This window comes from Pseudopipra pipra, chromosome Z (assembly GCF_036250125.1).
Source record: "Pseudopipra pipra isolate bDixPip1 chromosome Z, bDixPip1.hap1, whole genome shotgun sequence".
In the NCBI taxonomy this organism is placed as follows: domain Eukaryota; kingdom Metazoa; phylum Chordata; class Aves; order Passeriformes; family Pipridae; genus Pseudopipra; species Pseudopipra pipra.
This window is the reverse complement of record NC_087581.1, coordinates 31,251,537-31,266,411: the sequence shown is the minus strand read 5'-3', so window position 1 is coordinate 31,266,411 and position 14,875 is coordinate 31,251,537. Positions and strand designations below refer to the sequence as shown.

General features: G+C 35.1%; 1 protein-coding gene across 1 annotated transcript in view; it reads left to right on the top strand.

The window, feature by feature from the left end:
* The window catches only part of WDR70 (WD repeat domain 70), a 133,392-nt gene that overhangs the window by 37,210 nt on the left and 81,307 nt on the right, over positions 1–14,875 (top strand). Inside the window, exons 7-9 of the mRNA XM_064642608.1 lie at positions 1,890–2,023; positions 7,079–7,232; positions 8,961–9,037. Of these exons, the coding sequence (XP_064498678.1) occupies positions 1,890–2,023; positions 7,079–7,232; positions 8,961–9,037 (365 nt within the window). The remainder of the gene's footprint in view (positions 1–1,889; positions 2,024–7,078; positions 7,233–8,960; positions 9,038–14,875) is intronic.

Sequence of the window (14,875 nt, the reverse complement as noted above, 5' to 3'; positions counted from 1 at the left end):
CCCCACTCCCAGGTCTCTTTCCACAGTGCTGCTCTCCAGCCTCTCATTCCCCGGTCTATACACACAACCAGGGTTGCCCTGTCCCAGCAGAATCCAGCACTTGCCTTTATTAAAGGTCATACAGTTGGTGACTGCCCATTGCCATTTGCTGAGGTGTCTCTGCAATTCCTTTTTGCCCTGGAGAGAGTCAGCAGCTCCTCCCAATTTTGTGTCATCTACAAACATACTTAGTATTTGAGTCCTGAATACAAGTCATTAATGAAGATACTGAGGAGAACTGGGCCAAGGATGGAGCCCTGCGAAACCCTGCTAGTGACAGGTCACCAGTCTGGTGTTACTCCATTCACTATTACCCTCTGTGCTTGACCTGTGAGACAATTGCTCACCCACCACGTGATGTGTTTATCCAGTTGTGGGCTGGACAGTTTGTCCAGAAGGATCCTGTGAGAAACAGTATCAAAAGCTTTACTGAAATCTGAAAACATTACATCAACTGGCTTCCCTTGATCAGCTAGGTGGGTTACCTTGTTTTAAAGGGAAATCAGATTTGAAAAGCAGGACTTTCTTCTCATGAGGCTGTACTGGCTGTGACCAATGACTGTATGATCCATCAGGTGTTTTTCAATACCTCCCAGAATAATATTTTCCATGATTTTACCCTGTATTTCTGGGGTCCTTCTTGCCCTTCTTGAAAATCAGGACAATGTTCACCAGCTTCCAGTCAGCTGGAACCTCTCCGAATTCCCAAGACTGTTCAAAAATCATTGTGAGGGGTTTTGTGATGACATCAGACAGCTCTGTAAGGATTCTGGAGAGAATCCCATCAGACCCCATAGATTTTTAGGATTGCAGCTGAAGCAGCAGATCCTGCACAATTTCAAGGTCAGCTGGGAGTTGATCATTCTTGCAGTCATGGTCCTCCAGCTTAGGGCACTCCACTGCCTTTTGCCTTTAATGTGTTTGAAAAAACTGTTTTTATTGTCCCCACGTTTCTGGCAGCTTCAATTCCAATTGAGCTTCTGCTGCACAACTTTTCTCTCTACAGTAACAAGCAGCATCTCTGTATTCTTCCCATGTCACTTGACCTTGCTTCCACTGGGCATACACCTATCTCTTCTGACTTATATCCAAGAGAAGATTCCTGTTCAGCGAAGCTGGCCTTCTGCCTTGCCTGCTTGACTTCCAACATTTGGGAATTGCTGCTCCTGTGCCCTTAGGAGGTGATGTTTAAAAAGGGACCAGCATGGACCTTGTCAGGGGAAGATGACTAGCAGTGAGTCTTTTATAAAATTAGGAATAACTAAGTGAACCTTTTCTACATGAAACTGGAAGAAGAAGACTCAAAACAAGCCCATACTATTTCATTTAAGGAAATCTAAATTTTAGCAAAGCAAATTGTCCATCTTTGAGAATATATTCCATTCTTACATGCTGTTTTTATTGGGACAAATGTTTTCTCTAGGTTACTTTTTCAACTGGGCACGAAAAAGGGAATATCTCATGGTAAATTCCATGTTTTAAAATGTCTTCTGTGGGAACTATTCAACAGTTTACATTAAGTTTTAAAAGTCTCCATAACACAGTGTATATACTAAAACTTGGAAAAAAACCCAGTACAGTAGTAGACTGATATATCTTTGAGACAAGATTTTTCTGGTGGTACTTGAGTGTGTCTGCATTAAATCGTGATGACTGTTGGTACTTTTCATATATATGTGTAAAGAAGATACATACATATAGGTAAGCATCCTTATGTGCAAATTACTGTAATCTTTGTACCTGAGGGTTTTTGTTTTTTTTTTTTTCTTGGTGACACTTGAAGAATTGTAAAAAAAAAATCATAGAAAAAATAAAGAGCTTGAGCGATTATATTTTCTTTTTCTGTACAGGTTTCTGCTTTGGGGTTGGATCCTTCAGGTGCTCGTTTGATAACTGGTGGATATGACTATGATGTAAAATTTTGGGATTTTGCTGGAATGGATGCCTCTCTCCAAGCTTTTCGGTCACTCCAGCCTTGTGAATGGTAAGCATGAAGACTGTCTTTCACACTTAAGAATGTACCTATGTTAAGCTCCTGGTAGAATGCACAAAAGCCTTGTAAGATAGCTTGCTTATAAGGCTCTTGTACGTACCATTGTATTTTTTGTAGTAAATGGAATGTGGACCTAAAAACTTGTCTGTGTCTTTTCATGCTTTTTTTGATGACTTGCATATTTTCCCATTTTAGAAAGCTACAGGTGAATTTGCAGATGAATTTGTTAACAGCACATCAGAAAATTGCCCTCACAAAGAGATAAATTTACTTTCATAGTTGTAACTGAAATTAATAGAATACACTTTCTGTAGTAGTCTGCTTATATAAAATTAATTAAGAAGAGAAGAAAGTTAAAGCAATTGACCCCTTTGTGGAGAGCCTCTCTAGTTGCTGCCAGGATTTCTGAGGGGGAGGATGTTTTATCTAATTGTCACAAAGCCCTCTATTTCAGGATGCACTGGTCCTTTGCATTGCATTGATCATTGAATAGCTACATAATGTGAAATACTGTCTTTTTTTAAAGAAAAAAAGCTATATATTTATTTACATTTACTTCTGTATTTCTATATATGCACACAAAAAAGAAAATGCAGAAAGAGAGTAATTTCCATATTCTCCATACTGTTCACTTGTAATTTAAAAAGTAAGTGAAAAGAGTTCATTTACTTATTGTAGAGAACTGGAATGCAGAATTCTTTCAACAGTATTGCTCAGTGAAGTTTCAGATAAATACATTCATAAAATAAACCACGTTTTTTTAGCAAGGTACTTTCTAATGTCTAAGTAATCTAGCACTTTCTAAAATACTTTGGTATGCTTAGAAAAGGGTTTGAAATTTTTTATGTACAGAGTAAGTAGTACTTTGAATGTCTATTTTTAATCATTATTGTCTTTAAAAGCTACAGCTGAATTTTGGTCAGTTTGGACAGATAGAACATGTATAACTGACTATACATATGCCAAGAGTCTAGATAATGAAAGATGAGAAAAAGTTAGCCTGAAGAGGAGCAAAATAGAAAGGAATTCTGCTGTGGTTCTGAAGTGTGCAAGATCAGGAAAAAGTGTGCTTTGATGCATTATGCAATTATAATCTCTTTGACAGACCTGACTTTTTGTAATAAACCAACAAATTTACTTTGAAAACATAATTAAGTAACCATGCTACTTTGAAATAAATAAATAAATGAATGAATAAATAAATAAGTAAAATAAAAGTCTCTGTATGTGAAGTCACATTCAGACTTTTCTGCCATGAGTTTCTTTTACGTGATTAGTTAGCAGGATATAAATGGTATTTTCTTTCCCTCTGCCATAACTGGGCAGCAAGGAAGAGGTGACAGTCTTTACTTCCACAGTAGGAGATGATTTTAATGAAGCATTTTCAAATTGAGCAGAAAAGTTCATTCCAATTTAGTTGTACTTGGTAACAATAGTATGACATAAATATAGTATAAAAACCACAAGCACACTGTACATTAGTGTCCCATCCTAAGTATAGCTTGCAAATAAATCAGCAACCTCCTTTTGGCAAAAACTTATAGTAAAGCATGAGCTTAAAATGTTTGTTATCCCTGCTACTGTTCATTTAGTATATCACAAGAATTCACAAGTATTTTTATATGTGTTCTTTGTGAAATTCTTGTGGTTTGAGTATGTGGATGTATAAATACAGTACGTAAAACATAGATGGGAAATAATATTAAAAATAGAATTGACTGGTATGTTGCAAGTCTCATGTACTAATTCTGGGTTTAAAAAAAAATCTATTTTTTAAATACCACTTCTTTAGCTTTTTGTAAACATAAAACTGGAACTATATATCTGTCTGATGAAAAGATTCAAATTCAGGAAGAAGTTCTTTGATACTGACATTGAGGCATGCTGGTAAACACTATGTGGAATATTATATAACTTGCATCCAGGTATATATATATATATTCTTATATTACTTTTTTTCACCACAAAGTTTTTGCAAGGAGTATTAGCATTCACAAACTTGAATTTGAAAGAATCCTGAGGAGTTCTGCTATGGAAACTTTATATTTTAGCAGAAATCCAGGTCTGGAGCCATAAATTTCATTTCATTTTAACAATGAAAGAGCCTGAGATCTGTTCTATATTGTAAAGGCTCCATTTTGTAGATAATATTGGGTTACTCTGTTAATTTCTCTTTGGATTTGGGATGTAAAGTTAAAAAAAAAAGAACCTGACAAAACACTAATACCTCCAACCACTCTTCCATGTTAAAGGCAAAAACAAGTGTAAGACAAAGCTGTTACATGTGCAGAGAAAGTATTTGCGTGTCCTGATTCTATCCATGCATGTAACTCTGTTCTGCAGGTCCTTACAGAAAGTGCTGTGCACATTTGGCAGCTTTAAAATCAACATGACGGGGATTAATGCTATTAAAAAGAACTGTTTTTATAAGTTTCTGAAGACTTTTGCTATAACATTAATAAGAATGAAAAATATTTTCTTAGAGAACTGCCTCTGCAGAGCCTCACTCTTGGTCATGCTCCAGTAAACATCTGAAAAATGGTAACTGCTGGGACTTTGCAAATACTCTGCTTATAGATGCAGTTTTGGACATAATTTTAAAAGTTGTATTGCACAGTCACAAAGATGGTTGCTTTTTTTCCTTGAGGTAAAAGTTATGGAAATCTTGTCTCTCAAACTAATTTTTTCACATTACTGATTTGGTAAATTACTGGTTGTGTTCCATTGTGCTGGGTGCTGTAAAATCAGTTGCTTTTCCTTGTTGGAAGAAACCTTAAATCTAAGATGAAGGCAAAGTTTATTCAGACTTGCTGCTACAGAGCTACTAAGAGGCAATGAGACAATATTGTTCAAATTATGAAGAGTGCCATGTTAATGGTATTAATGTCTGTAGTTTTATTTTCACTATTTCAGTGTCTGAAAACAGTTTTTTCAGAAGAGTCTATGGGTCTTTACATATTGTGGATTCTTTCAGAAATCAGATATTACTTCTGAGCTGTTTGGTCATATTTAGCCATCAGATTCCCTTCTTACATGAGACGTGCATCAAGTGAAAATAATCTTTCAGTCTGCTTTTTGAATGTTTATTTTTAGTTCTTACTTTTTCTTAGATTTCAACAGTGATAAATGCAGAACATGAACCTGTGCTTTGGACAGGTGCTTTGTGCTTTCAGCCAATTTTGTCATTACAGTATGAGAAATATAAGTATTGATAGTACCTGATAAGTACTTAATTCTGCATGCAGTACTCAGGTCGGGCTCATGAATGTTTGTGATTAGGCAAGAGTGCTCGTAAGTAGAACTGAGGAAAATTTTTAATTCCTAGGATAAGTTTGTTCTGCAAAAACTGAATCTGATGGATTCCTTAATCTAGGTTTATCAGCCATCTCCAGAGAATATTCTAGACTTTAGGTGTTGTTTCTCCTGTGTGGGTTTCTTTTCAGTTTCTTTCAGTGCTTTCTCTGAGCTTAATGTAGCTGGCTATCTTTCCCCTCTTCTGAGAAAGTATTCATTTTTGCTCTTGAGGATCAGAGTGCTTTTTCAGACATTGCCTGTAATCTATTTTGGAAATTCCCAGATTTAAGTGTCTCTTTTCTATTAAAAATCAGAGTTTACAATACTCCATCCAATTTGGCTGTCAGTTGGTATTACATAATAGGGTGCTTGAAGCAATTTTTGGCTTTTGAATTATAATGTAATCAGTTTTGCCAAACATTTTTTGAAAAAGAAACTTAGGCTTAGTTTACATTACTATGATCAGTGCAGAACTTTTAAAATAAGTATTACAGTGTTTTAAGTGTTTTGTGGAGTAACTCATGGTTTGAGGAAAGATTTAACAGATGATAGCTACTGCTGAGTCAGTCATGAAATAATTATTGTATAAGATCTGAAATGTTAAATTATAAAGTTACAAGTTGCATAGTTGGTTTTGTTGATCATCTGAGTGTTAACTTTACTGGTGGGAAATAGTGTTAAAAAACAGTTCCTTGAAAGTTACTAGGATTTGAATGCAGCTGGTGATGTTCTTAACCAAAAGGGAGATATTTCTTTGAGGACACTTTGGATGCCATGGGAATCCAAATCTAGATGGCAAATGCATTCCAATCTTGCACTTGGGATTATTCTAGCTGCAGAGCTGAAGCATTAATATAAAGTAATGTTATGGTGCACGTTCTGTTAATGTGCCAGGATATAAATTCTGGCAGGTGTGAAGTGAATAGACTGCTTTGCATTCTTTTCTATCCTTGTAATGGAGTATAGGGGATCAAAGGGATATCTGCTTCAGATACAGCAAGAGCTGTGAACTTTGTTCATACAGTAGAATGCTGAGAGAAGATGATGAAGCTGGAAATGGGCTTCTCGTTCATCAGTCAACTTTCCACTTTCAGTTTAATTTTGTCATGTCATTATTATTCTATGAATTCTGTCCCATGTTTTCTCAATCAGTGGAAGATGAACATGAGTACACTGTCACCTAAGACATCGTAGACTAGGCAGATTGTTACCTACTGTCATGTTTCATGTGATGATGGTATATTTATCTTAGAGTCTGATGAAACTGAACCCCTGAACATAGAAAAAGTTTCAAAAATGTTGGGCTATGACTAATTTCCTGGTGTACAATGTACAATGGAGTGTAATGTATGACTACAACATCCCTTTATATTAGTTTATAAATGACTGTGATTCCACGTTTTACTTTTGAGAAGATGAAAAAGAATTTTCAGCCATGAATAGTTATATCTGACACATGCTATTTTTCGATTGGAGTTATAATAGCATTCTTAAAGTTAAATATATATGCCAGAAATTGTATTCTAGTGTTTGATGAGCTGTGTAGTTGAAAGAAACATGACCCATGTGCACAGACAGAGGAATAAAAAGCTTTAATCCATTAATATAAGATTTTTTGCCCCCACCTTTTTGGTATAGGAGTGTACATGGGTCTATTTCTGCAATATATTTTCTCACCATTGGCGGTTTTGTTTTAGTGTTTACAGGAATGTTAATTGAAATGTTTTGTTTCTTTTTTTTTTTTCTTTTTAGTCACCAAATCAAATCTTTGCAATATAGCAGCACAGGAGATGTCATTCTCGTTGTCTCTGGTAACTCTCAGGCAAAAGTGCTTGACAGAGATGGCTTCCCAGTAATGGAATGCATAAAAGGAGACCAGTACATTGTGGATATGACAAACACAAAGGTAAAGTAAAAAATTAATTGAATGCCAGAAGCCTGCCCTGTGTCTGGGATGTGATAGTCTCATATATTGGTACATACTGGAAGCTGTGGGACCTTCAACCATGGAGGTTTGTAAGACCCAGCTGGACAAGGCCATAGCTGACCTGATCTGGTGGTGGCTGTAATCTGTCTTTGAGCAGGAGGTTGACACAGATGAACTGTAGAAGTGCCTTCCAACTAATGTTTCTGTGATGCTACCACAAATTAATCTATTTAAAAGTGTATCCTGTGAAAATTGTTCACTTCCTCCATAGCCTTGTCTAACCAACATCAAAAAGACACAACAAAGCCAAAAAACAAAGAAAAAAACCAGCTGTTGATCTGGTTCAGACTCTTACTTTCTTGTACCCTCCACTCTCTTTTGCTGAGTATAGACCTCTTTCAAGGCAGGGGTTGGAGGCAGTTGTTTTGTTACTTGCATGCCCTGAGTGTAAGACTAATAAGCAACAATGTGTGTAGTTTCAGTGCTAGTTAAAAATGCAAATGGAGAAGGGTTCATTCATAGTTTTGAAGTACTTTAACCACAGTTGATCGTGTTTTGACCACTTTGCTCTTGTATTTCCACAAACTATGATACAAGGGTTCCATTTACCTAGATGATTTAAATTCAGGTCAGTTTCTTAAATAGCTTAAGTGTAAAAAGGAATGATAAAATCTACTGCTCGAACTCATGATAAAGTTGATTTATTTATTGCTTGTAAAGTATATTGCCAAATAACTAGGCTAAATGGTGTTTTGCCTAAAGCTGTTCTTGTCAGATGACTATTTCTTTTGGCTAGTGATACATATATAAAACCATCAAATAATAACATCTGCTTTAGTTCTTGTTTGCTTAAAAACAATCACATTTTCTTTCTCTTCTAAATGTCTAGAATTCCAGTGTGTTGTGGTCCAACAGTCAAAATGCTAAAATATTTGTTATAATGCCTCATTAACTTTTCAGTATTTCTCTCCACATTCGTGCTTAAAACAAACTGAAGTAATTCCAGCACTGTAGGAATAGTTTCCAAATTTCTCTTTGAACATAGTCAATGAGCATGTGCCTGTACTTCAAAGAAGTAAAGCCAACTGGACAATATGTATTTCAGTACTGTAGTTATATTCATAGTCACCATAATGGCAATTGCTTACTTTGCATAAAATCCTTACCTTCCATTTTTTCAGTCCTAAAGAAACAGAACTGACTAGTCAATTTGCAGCTTTAATATTTTATGAAAAGTTCACCTGAGGTTAAATCTATCTTGACTCTTGAATTCTGTTTCCTAAATTTTCCCCAACAAGATCTTTGGCTATTATAGATTTACATGGAGTATGTGTGTGGTGTCACCCTGGTAGTTATTGTTATTCCTGTTATTTTTCTGTAGCTTGAAAAAATTTGTGTGACACTATATTGATGCCTGTTTTTTCATCCTTTCTCTGCATTATAGTTCTCTCAAGGAAAAAAGAAGTATGATTCTATACCATTTTCAGAAAGAAAAAATACAAGTAGAAGAATGTCAGGGTTTTTCTAATTCAGAAATGAAAACAAGCATGGATGGGCTGGATAGAGTACATAAAATCTGTTAAATCATTGTGATGTCAATGAGAAGGTCCCTCAGCTTTCATGTGATTCCACTTGAAGGATTTGGAATAAAATTTATAAAACCTTGTAAGACAGCTTACAAAGCCCTCTTTATGTTTATTTCCGTAGGGTCACACAGCAATGCTCAATTCAGGCTGTTGGCATCCAAAAATAAAGGAAGAATTTCTGACATGTTCTAATGATGGGTAAGTGTTGAGGTCTGTCTTTGTCAGTGTTTTTTGAGAGGCTTGTTTAGCTTTCGTACTTTTTTACTGTGCTCTAATTTGCTTTAAATATCATTCTTTTTAATCTTGAGCAAGTGCTCAGAACAATGTTAGGTGAGATCTGGAAGCAAATATATTTCTTTTGCCTCCTAATAATAAGTGTGTTTTATCTGTGTTATTTTAGTTCTGTAATTTAAAATTACTTTTAATGATATTTCATGGAAGTTGTTAGTTAATTGTTTTTACAAAAATTTATGGACATACCTGGTATTTCTTTGGAATAGAATAATTCCTGTAACTGTATTCAGTGTAACTGAATTCACTACGAAGATTGAGTATTTAAATTGGAATTCAAGTAGAATTCAAGTTTCACGTTAAGTGTAATTGAATATTTAATAGATATTGTTTGAAAAGTGTCAAGGAGACTGTTAGAAATTATTTTATGGCTTCAGCCTTGATCTTTGTGGTTAGAATCAAACAGCAAAATGTCACTGTGGCAACTGTATTAATTAAGTTACTGCAGCTGTTAGTAGCAAGTTCATTAATAATTTTTTACTGGTGTTTCAAATATGCAAGCTCCTTTACTTGAGAGTGACAGAGAGGGGAAGGATTGAATTTCTCCACTAATGTATCTGTAGTGTAGTGCACTCTAAACAGACGATTTCAATTATCAATTACTTTAAATAGCACGTTTGGGTTTTTTTTCCCCAAATAGTAGGAAATTATTAGGAAATTTTAGTTTCTGATAAGACTGTAGCAGAAACGAAAACTAAGTAAATAATATATTGTGCTTCATGGAGAAGTTAAGTTGTAAAAATACACTTAAGCCAACTGTATATTTTTTCCAGCTTGTAGACACAAAGGTATTACTTCCATAGTAGAAAATATTATTATTAAATGCTAAAATCCCTACTTTAAACAGTTTGTTGATGTTTTGAATATGGTTAGACATTAGTATAGTTTCTTTATTAGGTTGAATAGTTTGTAGATCATGAAGAATAAATTAAGATATTATAAAGATTGTCTAATTTTGTCCCGTTTAAGCAAGTTCCTAACTAATATAACAAATATGGATTCAGTACATCCCTGATGTTTGAATTGCTGTCACTTGAAATGGTCTGGTTAAGTGAGTGAAATCCAGATAACCACTGCTGTAAATGACTGCATAATTGTATTTTCAGAGACACTACATGGCTGACATTACAAGAAAAGTGTTTTAAACCCATTGCATTTTGCTTCGTGCTAGTGACAGGTCTTTCCAGAATTTGGATATGTTGTGTGAAAAGAAACAATTTGGATTGCTCAATTTGCAACACAGGTCTTAAACGTTAAAAACAGTATCCCATCTGTGAAGAACTACAAGGTCTTCAAAGTTTAATCAGTAATTCTTCTTAAGACTGGAGCTGTAAACTAGAAATGAAAATAATAGTTCCAGTGGGAAGGGACCTACAGTCATTATCCAACTGCCAGACCAAGTCAGGGCTGTCCAGAAGTTAAAGCCTGTTATTAAGGGCATTAATTACATTAAGGGCAATCGACCACCTCTCTAGGAAGTCTGTTCCACTGTGTGACCACCCTCTGAGGAAAGAGATGCAGTTTCTCATCTGTGAGTTTGGGAGGTGCTGAAAATAATGGTTGAAGCACGTCTACCATGCTCCTCGAGGCACACTGAATGTCAGTGTCTGAGGCTGAAGGAGAAGAGGACACAGGGAGCACATGAGGAATGTTAATGTACTATTAAACCATAAGCTGTGTATTCTGTGCTTCTAGATAACATTTGCACCTCCTCTAGAGAAAACAGTCATTCATAAACTGAATATTAGAACTGTTTGCAAGTTGTGGACTGTATTTTATCTGATTCCTCTAGCATTTGTATTATCTGTCTCTTTAGTTGAATTGTTGTCACCTGCATAGAGTTAAAAAATAAACTAAGGAAAGAAAATTGCATTTCCTGGGTGGGATGTTGAAAGCACAAGTTTTCATGATGCATAAAGAAGTTAGAAAGCAAAATTTGCAAGTGGTGGTGTGGTGTCAAACGAAAGTAGCGTGTTTTAAATGTGTTTTAAGTAAATTATTTTAAAATATTTTAAAGACATATTTCTTTTTATGTTAACCTGCTATAACTCAAATACTCACTTAGGGATAGTATTTATATGTATTTGACAGTTTCTTTTGGTTCCAGGTGATTAAGGCTGTAATAGTAGCCTGAACGAAAAAGTAATTCAAATGAGGGCTCTAGAATTGCTGTTGTAAATGAAATATTTTGAGAGATGGTCTGTTTCTTGTGATTTTTCCATGGCATTCAAACTTGCTCTACATTTAGAAAAATCCTAGAAGCAGGTTTTGGTGATAATGTGTTCTAATTTGTGGTTGTTAAGCTATTTGTACATTTGTTACTTCAGACTGCAGATATATGGGTTACCAGCAGGGAGTCTCAGTGCATTTTGTATGACTGTTCAAGGACACAATGCTGAACTCAGAAAAGTCTTCATAAGAAAAATACAGTTCCTTCAGACTCCTATATGCAAGAAACAGAAGCTGGTCAGCTTGCACACTGAAATGAGCCAGAGCTTAAACCTGGCAGTTACAGAATCAGTCTGAAAACTCCTCTTGTTAACTTGTATAAGTTCATGCACACTTATGTGGTTGTTGGTGAACACATCAAGCTCACACTAGTTCCCTTCACTTTATTTTCCTTGAAAATATTCCAGATGACGATTTGTTAAAACATGTAATACTGTACTTTCTTTTTTTCACTTTATAATCAGGGTTTGTTTGTTTCTTTTAATTCTTATTTTTAAACAAATAGCTTGACTATTCTGGAATTAGAGATGAATAATAATTTTCTTGGGCTTTTACTGATTGTTAGAAGTTTATTAGGCTTAGGTGCAGAAGGAAGTAAGAAATTTGTTAGTTCAGTAAGTAGTCTAGTGATTGATTAGGTGTTTGGATGAAAAACACTAACCTAGAGATTTAGCTAAGTAGTGGTTTGAGTGTATTTTTTTGACTAGGTTAAAGCTTATGCATATATTCTCAAAACTCAAAATTCTCGTATTGTCAGTGCTCCAACTTTACAACATTTCAAGTGATTAGAACAAAATTATATTAAAAGACAAACATAGAAATGCAATTGTGTACTGCAGTAATTCCTTAAAAGTTTGCATTACAGGTATGATAATTTCAGTTTTAATTAATTTGAAACTAATTAATTAATATCAACGGTTCACTTTTAAACATTCATGCAAAACTTTCGTCAGTATCAGTATTGACTTGATTTAAACTTTTTCTTGCACAAGCTATCTTTTTATTTATGACTATATATTGCCCAGGACTTTAAATACTCCACAACTATTCCTGAATGAACAGTCCGTTTTAATTACATGTACTCCTTGCCATTCTAGATAAAGTTCAGATACAATGTGTGATCAACATTATCTTTGGTTTTCTTATAATTCCTTTACCACATTATTCAGGCTTATTTGAAACATACACTTATTAAGGCAAGGATCTTTATGTTTATCAGCAGTATGTTGAGTAAATCTACAGAACTGCATTAAAGGTGATTGTAACAGAAATGCCAACATTAACACATTGCCTAAAAGTGGAAGAAAATTTTGGAAGTGGGAAAGACTTTAAAAATTATTTTTCTCTCTGGAAATACACCTTAGCAGAGTGACCTATAAAAGTACCCTGTTTAAAGACAAAACTAGCTCTGTGTTTATATCATTCCAAAATATCAGTTGACTTCTATGTTAAAACAAAGAAGGAAGAGGAAACGGATAATGTTGTTTTTGTTATTTGGATGTTTTCTTATCACAAATGTGATAGGTAGTGCTGTATGAATAAGCAAGAGAGGTCAGTGATATTAAATGTTCCAGGAACAGGTGTTCTATGTCCCTACTCTCATATATTTTTTCCCTTTAGAAGCAGAATTGCAGCCAAACTCAAAATTTAGCAGTCATGAACTTTGCGATTTGTCATTGCAGCTAGGGTTGTGGTTGCTTAACAGCTGGTTTACTGTAAAGAATTCCTCTCACAAGTCTTTTCTCTCTCTCACCCTCTAGTAAGTTAAAATAAAAATACTCTTTAAAAGGTATCTTAGAGAATATTTACTGCCATCACCAAGTGACCTCTGTAATAAGTTATTTAGGGACAACTTCAATGTAGACCTATCTCTAATTAAATAGATGGAGTTATTTCAGTGAAGGAGCTTCAAAACTTCAGAAGTATAATTTTGCATTTAAGGTAAAATTTAATTCTTAGTCTTTTGTCAAATACATGTTCAAAACGAAGTTGTTCTGCTCTATGGAATATGGACTTTAACTTCTCTTTAATCATATACTGTTGCTTAGTAAATATTCTTTGTGTCTTAATTAAAGATATTTCTGCCAATTGTGGTGTGAAGTAGAGTAAGTGGTGACCATAGAGAGTGTTCAGAAAGGAAAAGTGAACACATTCTTAAAATCCTTTTATTCAAGTTTGAAATTATAAACTATTTGACAATGTTAGCTTAGCTACCTTTTTAATGAAATGGATGACAATAAGCTTAATTAAATTTGCAAATATGATTTGTAGTTTCAAGCATGCAAAATACAGTTAATGAAGGACAAGCAGTTTGCCTAACTTAGGTCTGCTATTTGCAAGCATTGCTGTTTAGTTGATTTTTCTCTCCTGTAGGACATCTGTTATGTCCTAGACACTACTTGGGGCTTTTGAGATTTGATATGTCTTAGTGAACATTGCTGTCTTATGATGACTTTTATCTCAGCTACCTTTCAATTTTCATATGTTAACTAATTCCATCCTATTAACCAGGTTGAGATCTAGAATACCTGCTGTCTCGTGTCCCTCCCATTAGCTGTCTTGTTTCAGTCTCTGTAGGTGGCATCTATGAGTATATGAGTTCTCCATTATGACCACTGTTTTCTAGGTTTTATTAAGCCCAGAACGGCATAAAAGCTTGATAGCTTGACAGAAAAGATATTTGAGCAAGATCTGGAATAGTACTGCTGAAGATGGCCGGGAGTCAGTTTTACTGCCCGTGGAACAGTCAGTTACTCTTACATGCATGATACTGTTCAGCTCGTCTTGAACTGCCAAGCTTCCTTCAGCCCAGATGATTCTATTTTCATTTAACTGATGAAGCCTGTGCCCCATAGGCTTAAGAGCCATGTCACCTGCTGTAGTTCACCTGCTTGCTCCTTAGATTTTTTTTACATGGTAGTATGTTCTCAGGAGTGCATGAGATATGGTATCTCCAGCCTGCTTGGCTGTGCACTGTGAAGGACAGCTCCGCTGACTGTGAAGCTGGGATTGTATGGCATTTCTCCTGGATTTATAGAATCTAATCTTCAGGTTACATACTATCTGCTCACTCTAGATTAACAGCTGCTCAGCCTAACCTGATTACACTTCCAAGTGAATATAGCCCTAGAGTTTGTTGAGCTCTGTTAAGGCCTGAACAGCTTGGTTGACAACTGGAGAACTGAAGCTATGATTTTACTTTCCTTGAATGTTTTTACATATCAGTAATACCGTGCGTATGAAAACATAGGCAAGAGCAGAATCTGGACTTGTGTAGTTTAGTGTAAGTGTAGTTATATTGTCTTGCAGTTATGCAGAATTTAGAGATTTTTTGTGAATTATGTACTTGAAGAAATATGATGATAAAGCTTGTTAGGTATACTCTCTTTGTTTTGTTTAAAAGCAGCAAACACTGAAGAAGGCTTTTGAATAAACGTTCCTAGTCCTAACGCCTTCAGTGTTTGAAACATTTTATGTTTAATAAAAACAGTTACCACTGATCAGTCTGCAGCTTTG